This window comes from Carettochelys insculpta, chromosome 4 (assembly GCF_033958435.1).
Source record: "Carettochelys insculpta isolate YL-2023 chromosome 4, ASM3395843v1, whole genome shotgun sequence".
NCBI lineage: Eukaryota > Metazoa > Chordata > Testudines > Carettochelyidae > Carettochelys > Carettochelys insculpta.
Genome location: NC_134140.1, coordinates 8222857 through 8235278, shown reverse-complemented (window position 1 = coordinate 8235278; position 12422 = coordinate 8222857). Strand labels below are relative to the sequence as shown.

Here is a 12422-nt window from a genome sequence, read left to right as displayed (position 1 = left end):
CTCTCAGCCCCTGTCACTTCAGGTGGGCAACCCGGTGCAGCTGCTACAAAAAGCAGGCAGCCGGCAAAGGCCCACATGGAACTAGCTGCGTCCTGCAAAGGTGAATAGTGTGGGTTGTGGGGGAGGAAGATGGGGTTAGATGAGGGGCTGGCAGTGCCTGGCTTTGGAGCCGGGGAGGGGCTCAGACAGGCAGCTCACAAGCAGTTGGGGTGGCTGGCCTGCAGTAAAAAAAGAGGTGGGGGGAGTGTAGGGTTGTCTCAAAAATCAAAAGGGGGGAGTAGTGCTGAAAAGTTTGGGAGCCACTGGGCTAGAGGGACCTTTGTTCAGACCTAATATGGCTGTTCTTATATGGTATCCGTCTCTTAAAACTGGAACAGAACAAGCCTGTTTTTACTTCTCATGTACACTTAAATTGGTTCAAATTAAGATAGGTTGTGGATTTAAACCCACCTCTCTCACATATGTTAGAACTTGCAAGATCGGGCCCAGTGCACAAAATTCCTACCATTTATTCAGGTCCCAAATACAGTTTACTACTAGAAATCCTGGCAGTTTGTCGCACGAATTTTAGGCTAATAGGCTCAAAATGAGTTGTATAATCCATGATTAATCTTTCAGCTATTATTTTCATCTTTGGTTTGCTTTTAAGATACTCTGTCCCCACACAGACCTCAGTCTCTCTTCAGAGATGATATGAAAGCACACTCCAAGCACCCTAATTACAAGACTCCTAAACTCAAAACAATCTGCTGTCAGTCTTTCTTCAGGCAGTTTCAGGCAATATAATTTGCATTATTTAATCAGTTGATGGTTTCAGCTTTCTCAGCAGCCTCTGATTTCCTGTACAATCTCCTTTGTACAGAGGTTGGAAATCCAGGGCAGGGAAGTCAGGCAGCCCTTCAGGAAATAGTTAAGAAATACAAACTCCAGCCAGGGATTTCTGAAAATTGCTAAAGCTTCTGACAGTAATTGGATGTTCTCCATTCCTGTGCACAGATGTTTCACATGGAGCTTAAGCTTAAAAATGTAAATATGACATGGCTGTAGCCTGGATATTGTGACTTTCACCTTTCAATCACTAGTTGAAGTCTATAGCAGAGGTCAGTAATCCCCCTGGCACAGGTGCCAAGAGTGGCACGTGAGCTGATTTTCATTGGCATGTGAGGTGGAAGCTCAGCCCGCCCTCTTCCCCCATGCAGCTGGGAGCTTGCTCAAAACTGTGCCACCTGTGGATTAATAAAAGACCAGCTGATGCTACCAACCACTAGCTAACCAGTAAAGCTCTCCATCTTACTGCCACTGGGACTGTAAGTAGAGGTCAAAAAGTCAAATTTTTGCACTCCACCTTGGAAAGGTTGCTGACCCCTGGTTTATAATATGTCTGTATTGATCAAAACTCCATCACTCCTTGAAGGCTATTTTATATGAAGTAAAGAGAAGTTCACCAAATTTGTGACCAAATTCATGACTCCGTCATGAAGCTGGTGGACCCATGACTTGGGCAAGTCTGAGAAGAGATGGACAAGACCCAGTCATTAGGCTAGTAGATAGGCCACAGATGGTTGCATTTAATACAATTATATTCTTGTGATGAAGTGTGGGTAAAATATATGAGTCTGTGTTTTATGTTTATTTGGAGAGAGAGCTCAGGAATGAGGAGAGACTGGGGGTGGGGGCCTACATTCCCTCTAATGTGTGCACCTGTGTGGCTGTGCAGGAGGCCGACAAGGGCTTCACACTTAATTAGTGGAGTTGTGCAGGCATGCTGCAGGACTGAAGTCTGAGAAACACTAAGTAGTGCTGGTGGTGATTGGATTATTTTCAGATAGCTTTATCAGAGATTCTCATATCCATTTGTGATTGAGTGTGTGAGCAGAACTGTTTTCAATGCCATTAACCATAGTTATTCTTTATGAAGCAGGTTCTTTATGCATTCTGTGTTCTGTTCCTCTGAGTCTTTCCTTTTCTCTTTCTCAAAAAAAAAAAAAAAAAAAAAAGCCATTTGGACACAAGTGTCAGCTAAGTCATACTTTTTGATAACTCTTTCTAGAACAGCAGCGAAGGGTCCTGTGGCACCTTATAGACTAACAGAAAAGTTTTGAGCATGAGCTTTCGTGAGCACAGACTCGCTTCATCAGATGCATCTGATGAAGCGAGTCTGTGCTCACGAAAGCTCATGCTCAAAACTTTTCTGTTAGTCTGTAAGGTGCCACAGGACCCTTCATTGCTGTTACAGATCCAGAGTAACACGGCTACCCCTCCGATACTTCTTTCTAGAGTGGAAGTCGTGCAGAAATTTAGCTGTGTTTAATAATGGCTTTGCAAGTTTTAACTCTGGTTGTGTTGTCTTAGTAACAGCATCCTACTGTACTGTTACTAGTTGCTGTGCCAGAGATGAGTTTGACCAAAAAATGCTGTGCAGTTTATATTACTGATTCATCCCCTTCATTTTAGTGAAGTACTGTGCTTTTTCTAGTGCTGGTTCTCTGGGTGGGGAGGGACTAGAATTTATGTAATGGGCTCAGTTATAGGGGAAAAGAAGAAAATGATGCCATTAAAGGTGACCTGCAAAGCAGAAAATAAATTGGGCCAGTGCTAGGTTTTCCCTTTATGAGAAATGGAAGGTTTGAAAATTGGGTTGGAATTCCCATGTTCACTTCAGAAAATGTTTTTACCACCAGATTACGTTCTGAAATATCAGGGGGTAACCATGTCAGTCTGTAACTGCAAAAACAAGTAGTCTAACAGATATTTTGGAGTATAGGCTTTCATGGGCAAAGACCTGCTTTGTCAGATGCATGAGGGAAAGAGACCCCTTAGCCAGTGGGCAGCCCTGCTGTATTTGGGCTTCAGGAATAATCGGGGAACACGGTTAAAGATATCTGTTTACATTCAGAGTAATTGTGCTAGATATTTTTGTAATTGCTAGGTATGTTCTGTGTGTAAAAACTACCACCTTGTCTGGTAAGCTGCCACTTTTTGACATGTTGCTTCCTCACTGCTGTCTGCTTGTTTACCTTGGAAATTTATCTGGCTCACATAAACATTGAATGAAAATCGCAAATGGCACCCACTGTCTTTGGTACTGTCATGTATGAGTCTGTAAGGTGGTGGTAAGTCTGTAAAATAAGTGTGTGGAATGTTTTATGTAATCTTGTGAGAGAAGTGGGGCAGTGTTAACAGAGAAAAGGTCTTGCTGTGTTCAGTGCTTTGCTACCATGGTAGAAATAACATTATATTAAAATCACTTGCCAGCTAATTAAGGATCTCTTGCTATTCAGCTTTCTTCCCTTCTTTTCTTTTTTGGTACTGAGGCATCTGAGTATTCATTAAGATCAAAACTTGTTTAAGCTTCACTGATAAAGTGGCAGCTAGAACAGAGTCAGAATTTAGTTTAGTAGTAGTAGTACTACTACTACTACTACTACTACTACTACTATACCCTTGTAGTCTGCGTGGAGCATAGGTCATCTACAAGTCTCCCCCAGTTCACTCTGTCTTGGGACAAAACTTCTAGCTGGCTCCAAGAATACCCCAGTTGTTGTTCTTCAGTCTCCAGTAGATCTTCTCCACGTTGTCTGAGGTCTTCCTTTTTCGTGTTTTCCTTGCAGATTCCATGTGAGAGCTTGACAGACTTTGCTGGATGATAGTTTTCTGTGCGTGTCGCCTAGCTATCCCTGCTTTCTTCTCTTGATTTCAGTGTCAGTTGGGTCTTGTCCTGCTGTGTTCCAAAGCTCCTAATTTGTGACAGTCTTACCATTTGATGTGCCTCAGACATCTGTATATGAATGTCTCTACCTTGTGATTTGAAGACCTTTTAGTATGCCAGGTCTCTCATCCATGCAAGAGCACATGCTTCATTATGTTGAAGACCTGCAGTTTCATCTTCACAGATGTTTGTAAATGCCATATGGAACAAAGAGTCTTGAATGCAGCTGTTGCTTTCCCAATTCTGGCATTAATATCCTTATCTGTTCCTCCATCTATGCCCCCAAATACTCCACAGATAGGTAAACTGCTCCACATCTTCCAGATCATCCCCTCTCAGTGTGGTTGTGGTGGTGTTGGTGTTGGACTGGTTGATCCTCATTGTCTTGATCTTTCCCTTGTTAATGCTCAGTCCAGTCACTGAGGCAGTTTAGACCCTTTTCTTTCATGCTTTCATGCTGGTGTGAAAGGCCGCTATGACATCATCCAGGTCAATGTCCTCTAATTGTTTTGAAAAGTGTCCATTGAATGCTTTGATGGCCATCTGTCATCCTGTTCATAATCCATTCCGCTGTGATCAAGAACAGGAGAGGTGACAGTAGGCAGTATGCTGAAGTATTCTGTTAAGATACCATTGTGAGCAACTTGACATGTTGAGGGTTTGTATGTTGAACGAATCAAGTTAATTTTGGATGGGATGTGGTGGTGTTACAGCAGTTTCCGCGAAGTGTGTCTATCAGAGCTGTCAAAGGCTTTTTCAAGGTCTGTGAATGTTATGTACAGGGATGAGTTCCACTTGAGCGACTGTTCTGTGATCACTCTAACTCAGCAAAAGGTCATGTACTGACCAAATAGTAGCTCACTATTTGGTCAGTACATGACCTTTTGCTTCAGAAGCTGACCTGTGCTTCCCTGAGCTGTCTGTCAATTTCTGTCTTCATTCTCTCCAAGAGAATCCTATTGAACACTTTTCCTGGAATAGAGAGTAACGTGAGGCAAGAGAGGAGGAAATGAAATCCTTAAAGTGCCCTCAAATTGATGCTGTAATGTAGTCTGGTCTCTCAAGGTGGGGCTGAAATATTAATGTAGGATACTGCTAACTATCAGACTTACCTTGGGAAGGTGAAAAATCGGAGCTTTACACTTACATCTGTAAAACCATGTAGACACAGGTTTGGTCGGGAAGAAATTGTTCTGGGCAATTTGAACTATGGAGGTGTGTTGTGTTGTGGGAGCAAGGGTTGAGTGCTACGAAATAACAAAGGGGAGCAGGATGATTACTGGTGGTAGGTTTCACAGCTCTGGGTCCGACTGTACCTTTTTGTGTGTTTCTTTTCATACCCTGTTGTTCTCTCAGCTCCTTCACTTACAAATGAATAGCCTAAAGCATAGTGTGTTTCCAAACAAGCTAGTTTGTCTATCCTCCTCAGCCCTCTACTCTCTAGATGACCAAGTAATAAAAACACTTGATATGGTTTGTGCAAGCACCCCCAACATTGCAAATGCAGATGCAGTTGCCCAGGTTTACAAGAATGGAAGACATACTGCTTGTTGTGTGTGAGGCCCCTGTCTTTGTGTCCGTGCCCCCAGAAGTATACGGACTCGCTCATTTAGGAATGCTGCCATCCAAATATACAGATCACAAGGATCACCTAATTAGATCATTGCAGTGCAGCCATGGTTTATCACAGTCAGCTGACAAGATTGCTTTTTATTCATATCCTCAGGATATTGCATTTTTGTGAGATTATTTAGCAATTGGATTATATCCTAGGCACACTGAGACTATATCAGTCTGGTCACAGTAAAGCAGCCTAGTGAAATAACTTGTTAGGGGTTGCTGGCAATGTTTCCTCTAATCTTTCCGTGCATGTGCAGAACAATTTTTACATGCATGTAAATGTGCACACTCAGAACAAAAAATGCTAGGTGTAGGTACTCTGCTAATCAGCTGGGCGAAATTTGATTCTTTCCTGAGTGGCTGCACAAGTTTACAGGGAACTCTGGTTGCTGGTGTCAGTAAGTTACATATAGAATGTGCTTTCCTGTCCCTTTCAATATTCAATAAACTTAGAAAAAAGCATGTTAACAATTGAATAAGTTTATTGAATATTGAGAGGGACAGGAAAGCATATTCTATATGCAAGTTAAACTCCAAGGGCAGGTCTGGATGCATAATCATCTTGATATGGATAACTGTCTGAATTTAGGGCCCTATCTGGTGCCCTTTGAAGTCTTTCAGGTCTGGTCTTGTCTGTTTTTTCTGTGGATCTGAATATCTTTCTCGAGGTTGTTGGTATGATAGTAAAAAGTGTGAGGAAATACCTCTAAGGCTAGGTCTGCACTGGCCGTGGAAGATCAAACGTTTAGGTTCAATCTTCCAGGGTGGTGTTTTGTGCATGTGCAAAACAGTGTATTCCAGGGTCAGTGTGAACCCCAGAACTCCTTGTGATCTGCAAGCATTAAGGAACGTTGGGGGGAGGAGCGCTTTTGTTGACATTCTGCAGTGAAGACAGGGACTAAATCCATTTTAGGCATGCAAATAGTATGTCTAATATTGCATAGCAGCCATTGACATTCCCAGTAAGTATAGATGTAGCCTAAGCTTTTGTGTTAATGATCTTTCTACACAGGGAGAGGAAGCTATTAAAGAACAATGGTTGCAAATGGAATATGGGTTTTGTTTTATGTGTAAAATGTTATCAAAATATTTTATTTAAAAACTTCTGCAGATTTCAAACCAGCTTCTGGTAGAGATCTGAACTGCAGAATTAAATGTAATTTAGTCTTCAGAGACATTTGGATCTAGGAACAGAGAGTAAGCCGTGCTAGTCTATACACTATCAAAACAAAAAGCAGTCAAGCAGCACTTTAAAGACTAGCAAAATAGTTTATTAGGTGAGCTTTCGTGGGACAGACCCACTTCTTCAGACCATAGCCAGACTTCATGTCATTTCTTTGCTAGGTGGGCGTGCTCCCACCTAAGTGGCCATCAAATTTTTTTGGTTTAGTGGTACCCATAGGGCTGGCTTTTGTACCTTCTGTTATGTCACACTCATGCCAGGATATATCAGGCACTTCCAGCCCACATGATCTCAGTTCCTTATTTCCGCTTGTGGTTATTTGGAGTGTCTCTCTCGCTTGTCAAGAGCTAATAGTTTTCTTCCATTGGATTTCATGCCTTCAGGCCTTTGATTGTGATTAGTGTTAAGTAGTGTTGTTAGCTGATAGTTAAGGTCCTAGCTGGGAATTCTTCTCAAGTGGGGCACAGTCTGAGGGTTTAAACTCTTTTTAATCTGTAGAATATGTATGCCTCTGTCTCTTCATCTGGAGGTGGTCAGCCTGATTTTTTTCCTATTGTTGAGGATTCCCCATTTTTAGACCTGTTTTGCATCTAGGAAGAACAGGAAGTGCCACATGTCCCTGCTGTATAGGGACCAGAACAAGGGCTCCTTGTCAGACACCTTCCTGGTTCCGTGATCAGGAGCCCTGAAGGATGTCTTTCTGCCAGTGCTACTTTTTCAGAGCTTTGTTGAAGGGTGAAGCAAGGCAGAGGCCAGGTCATTCTCATTGCCTTCTTCCTCCACCCCTCTTGGGGACTTGCTAGCACTGGTGCTGCGTCTCACCAACTGCTGTTACCTCTCCGCCCAGGTCTGCTCTTCAGAACTATGGCAATCTGCTGCACCCGAACCTGACATTGCTGCACATGGTACATGGCAGCTCTGTGGCTAAGCATGGACTAGTGAGTGTGCTCTGTGTTGCTCCTGCTGTGTAACAGGAAGCTTCCATCATGGCTACCTGTGTGGCCAAATGGAAGCATTTATGTTGGAGCTCGGATGTGAATTTTTGTCCTGAAACGGCCTTGTTGCACTTCATCCTGGACTACATGCTGCACCTAAAGCTCCAGGCTCATTCCTGTCTTCAAAGTGCACCAGGTGGCCATTAATGTGTTCTATCCTCCACTACAGAGAAGGCCTATCTTTGCCTGTCTCATGACAGCACAATTCTTGAAAGATCTGGAATACCTGTATCGATGCATCTGAGACCAGTTCCCCTGTGTGATCTGAATCTGGATGTCTTGAAACTCTTGGGCCCTCTCTTTGAATCCCTAGCTTCCTGCTCCTGTCCTGTAAGGTGTCCTTGTTTGCCATTATGTTGGAGGCCCTCATGTCAGAGCCACCCTATCCCTGTAGGGGCTTGTATAATGTGCAGCTGCACCTGCATCCAACTTTTCTGCCAGAGGTGGTTTCTCGTTTCCATGTGGGTCAGGGCATCCATTTACCAATCCTCTATCCAAAACCACCTTATCAGATGAAAAGTACAGGCTTTGGATGCCGGATGCCATAAGGGTTCTGGTCTGCTACTTCAATAGAATGCAACTGTTCTGTAAGTCAACACAGCTATTTGTTGCTGTCACAGACGGGATGAAGGGCTGCCTAGCGTCAGCTCAGAGGCTGTGCACCTGCCATTACTATGAGGTGGTGAAAGTGCACCCTGCCAGACTTGTAATGGCTCATTCAAGTGTGTAGGCATTTTCAGCAGCCTTCTTGGCTCAGGCATTGGACCCCAACTGGGTTGTCCTTATATGCATTTGCATCGCACTGAGCCAGCAGGCATGAGATGATGCCAGTTTTTGTAGAGCTGCATTGCAGGTTGCATGATGGCAAACTCCTAAGCCCACATCCATTGATACTGATTGCAAGCCACCTAAAATGGAATTGAGGCGAGCAAGCACTCAAATTAAAAATGGTTACTCGAGTTTTGTAACTGTAACCCAATCATCGAGATCTATTGCTCATGTCCATTCCATTACCTGCCCTTGTTGGAGGTGTCAGCAAGAAGGAACTGAGAGGACATGAGCCAGGAGTTTTTCATCGTGGCATGGCAAGCTCCAACCTAAGTGCTTCACCATGGCATGAGTACAGAATGCAGGAGGACGTTACAGCTGGTTGAGTGGGTACTATTAAGGCAAAAATGTCAGACAGCTGTGCTCATGGGCATGTGCTCACCTCGAATGGAATGAACATGAGCAACACCTCTCAAAGAACTACAGCGGGTACCATTGTGTGTGTTTATTTGAATTCCATTTTGTGTAGCAACACCAATAAGATGATCACCAAAACTTTTGGTGACAGATGCATTTTTGCTTTTTGGCTTCTATATTCCTCTGGGTTTTGAGACTGATAGGGAAAAAACAACAACTCCTAGACTTTATATTAAAAAAAAGTGGGGGGGAGGGCGGGCAGCTTTGGTGGTGGATCTTAAAGTTAAAAACTGTTCCTGTCTTGTTTAAGCAGTCTTAGATCAATCAGTAGAACCAGGGAAAGGAAAGGGGTAGAACATAGGCTCCTGCTTACATAGGCCTTTAATGGCGACTTAGCTGTGTGTAAACCAGGAGATTATCTCTGAGGTAGTCCTTTATGGGTCTATTACAAGGAATGTGATTCACTTTTTCAATGCTAGGGGGTACCTAGAGCACTGTTTCCTTGAATTTTTTTTCTATCCAGGAGCAGAATAAATTTTATGTGCATCAAGGCATGTGCAGATGGGCACCATCAGTAGAAACACATGGTGCCAATTGTGGGTGGCTGTGGGTGCTCTGCTAATCAGCTAGGCAGCACCTAAATTTCTCCTGGGTGGCTGCTTAAGCACCCATCTTACAGGGAACACTGCTCTAGAGACCTCTTTGTCCCAAGAGTAGATGAATCTGCGGTCGAACGATGCTTGAACTTTATTAAAAGGAAAGTAAGGGTGCTTTTGTGTGTAAATTCCACGCCAGAAATAGACTTCATTGTATTCTGACTTGGTGAGATTTGCTGTATGACTTTATGTATATTTCAGGTAGTGTTGAAAGACAAGATAAGGGCTCCGTTGTGTTAAGTGCTGAACACACATAAGGACTGCTTCTCTCTATATGCCCAGTTTAGGAACTGGCTCAGAAATGCTGATGCACTCCATATGAAGAATGACTTTTATCTTGGAAATGGCGTTTCAGAATCACCTCAGATTTATTTCCTCTTGCACCTGCCTTTCTCCCACACTCAACTCATCCCTCCTCCCTCAAGTAATAATGTAACTCTCTTTTGGGTAAAGACTTTTCCATGCAGAATGTGAGGTTGAAATGACTTTGTGATTTAGAGAGTGGTCAAGTGAGACCTTAGGGTGCCAGACAGAACGGTCTTAAGCCTGATGATGGAGAGGTAACTATCTCCCTCATGCCAGTCTCCAATCTTTTCATAGATGTATTTTTAGGATGACCATGCATCCTGTTTGGCCAGAACAGTCACCTTTTTCATCTCTGTGTTGGGTATCCTTTTTTTTTTTTTGCGGGGGGGGAAATGGGAGAGGGGGCTAAAGAGAGGCATTTGGCCTGGCCACAAGGCACAATGGGGAAGCGTGGTTGCTGTCTGGTTTTCAGCTGAAGTAGTCGTTGCCTACCAGAGGAAGGTGGAGGAATTTGTCGCTGGCAGGCAACACTGTTTTCTGAGCTGATGTTCTTATGTGGCAGAGCGGTCAGCACCAGCCGTGGGCAACACAGGGTTTGTGGGTGAGCGAGTGAGTTAAGCCTAGCCCTGCCATGGGTGGCACTGGGCTTGGCAGGGCAGTTTCAGCACACTAAATGAAATTCAGCAGGGGGCTGAATCCAGCCTATGTGCTACAGACTACTTTCTTACTGACTCCTCATAAGACAACATTATCCCCTGTGTATGCTTAGTACCATATAAGAGACTGGAAACACAGTGCAGCTATGTTCGTTGTAATTTCCGAAGAATTGAAAGGTGTGTTCCCTGTATTTTCTTGTGCTCAGGTTCTCTTTATAGTTTTCTAATAACATAATTTCTGCTTCCAGATAGAAAGCAAGTGAAGTGGAAGTGTTTTCTGAAGGCAGTAGGAAGCGTTTTGCTTTTTCATGTGTTTCCTAAAAATGTTTGTAATTGTATCGTTAAATGTTTGTAATTGTATCGTTAAGTCTTTTTTTTTTTTGCTTTCAGGGGACACAATTAGAAGAAGCTGTATGGGATCCTAAGGGTTTACAGATGGATGATGCACCTGTGATGATTAAAGTAAGGAAAAAGTCACTTTTGAAATCACCTAATTGCGCCTCTTTTTGAAGTAGGTCTTGTGATTTAGTAAGCAACCTATAGACATGGCTTTACTTAATGTACTACTAAAGTCCTAACTTGTTGTAAGAAATGTTCCTTTTAAATGAAAAAAAGAGTCTTGCATTTTAAGAATAACCTGGAAATTTCATACATGGGGGAAAAATACTTTCCTCCTTAAGGATAGTAAGTTCTTTAAATTGTAAAATTCCTATTGGAAGAACTTGTTACAGTGATTTTTGTTGCCTTGAAACTAAGGCTAAATCTATACTAGACATAGCAGTTGACCACTGATACGCAATTTTAGCTACGCCAATTATGTAGCTTAAATCAACTTAGCGCTCAACTGCTAGGGCTTGATGAGAGCATTTCTCCCATCAACCTTCCTTAATCCTCACTGCTGCTGAGGAGTTCCGGGGTCGATGTTGACCAAGTAAAATGCCATGGAAGATGGACCCTGAGTTGGTCGATCTTCTACAGTAGTGTGGAAATGAGATAAGCATTTTAGTTTAGGTGTTTGTGCCTGTCATTTTGAACCACAAAGTAGAATGTATTGTATTAATCTGTTTCTGTGATGTTTGAAGTATTTTGGTCAGCTGATGTGTTCCCACGTGCCTTGATAGGTACAGAAGTGTTGCAGTTACTGATTAATTAGATTAAGAAAAATTCTTGTTGCACTAAAACCAAGAATGTGCTGGGCAAGGTTATGAAAAACAAATCTAAATGCAGTCAGGCTTGGCATTTATTTATAGGAATTTTTGAGATGCTCATCACTATAGTAATTTGTGTCTTGTCTATATTTTCACTTTTCAGAAATCTGCTTATTTCCATTCAGCCACTGGTAGCAAAAATAGAATGTTGTTGTGGACAGTGCACTTTCACCACCATGATCTATGCATAATTAGACATAACAGCAAAATACCATTGCCCTACTTGTTGTTTGTATTATGGTAGAAATGAAAAAGTTAGTTGTCCATGACACTGCATACAGACATTAGTCAGTTCCTGCTCTGAAGAGTTTCTTGTTGCATTTAATAAGACAAGGGGAGGTAAAAGAAGACAGCGGGGTGAGGGGCAGAAAGATGGATGGACAGGTCTTCTAAGGTTACACAGGTTCGTTGGTAGTACTGGGAATAGAACCCAGGTTTCTTGATTTTTTCATGTTAGTGCTCTATCCAGCCTGCCTGTTCTACATTAGTTCTCTTGTTTGTTGTCACACACTGGAAGCATATTCCCCAAAAATGTTGTCGTAGAGATAGTGACAGTTACCTTTCATGTGTGTTGGCCATCACTCCAGCAATTTTCTGATTACTTCAAACTTATAAAATCTGCAAATTGCCTACTTAAAAAGCAAATATGAAATACTGTATTGAGACTAGAAATATGAATTGACAAAACTGTGCCAAATAAAAACGTCTTTTTCCCTGGTAGTATTAGGATTCACTGATACTGTCTGACAGTTTGACACTGTGCAAGACAGAGTGCTAAAAATTAACACGTCTTCATCTTGAGTAGTACTGTACTCTGGAGGCATTCACAAGGAAATTAATGGGTAAATTACTTGTTATTTGATAAAGCGAGAGAGGGTATTGAAATACGGCTTCAATTGAGAAC

General features: G+C 42.5%; 1 protein-coding gene across 4 annotated transcripts in view; it reads left to right on the top strand.

The window, feature by feature from the left end:
- PTPRA (protein tyrosine phosphatase receptor type A) overlaps nucleotides 1-12422 on the top strand; it is a 206152-nt gene that overhangs the window by 68463 nt on the left and 125267 nt on the right. For 3 of the 4 annotated variants that reach the window (XM_074992240.1, XM_074992238.1, XM_074992239.1), the window contains exon 2: nucleotides 10701-10772. The exons of the other annotated variant lie outside the window; for it this stretch is intronic. In XM_074992240.1, coding sequence (XP_074848341.1) covers nucleotides 10746-10772 — 27 coding nt within the window. In that variant the 5' untranslated portion in view covers nucleotides 10701-10745. The remainder of the gene's footprint in view (nucleotides 1-10700; nucleotides 10773-12422) is intronic. 4 annotated transcript variants of the gene reach the window in all.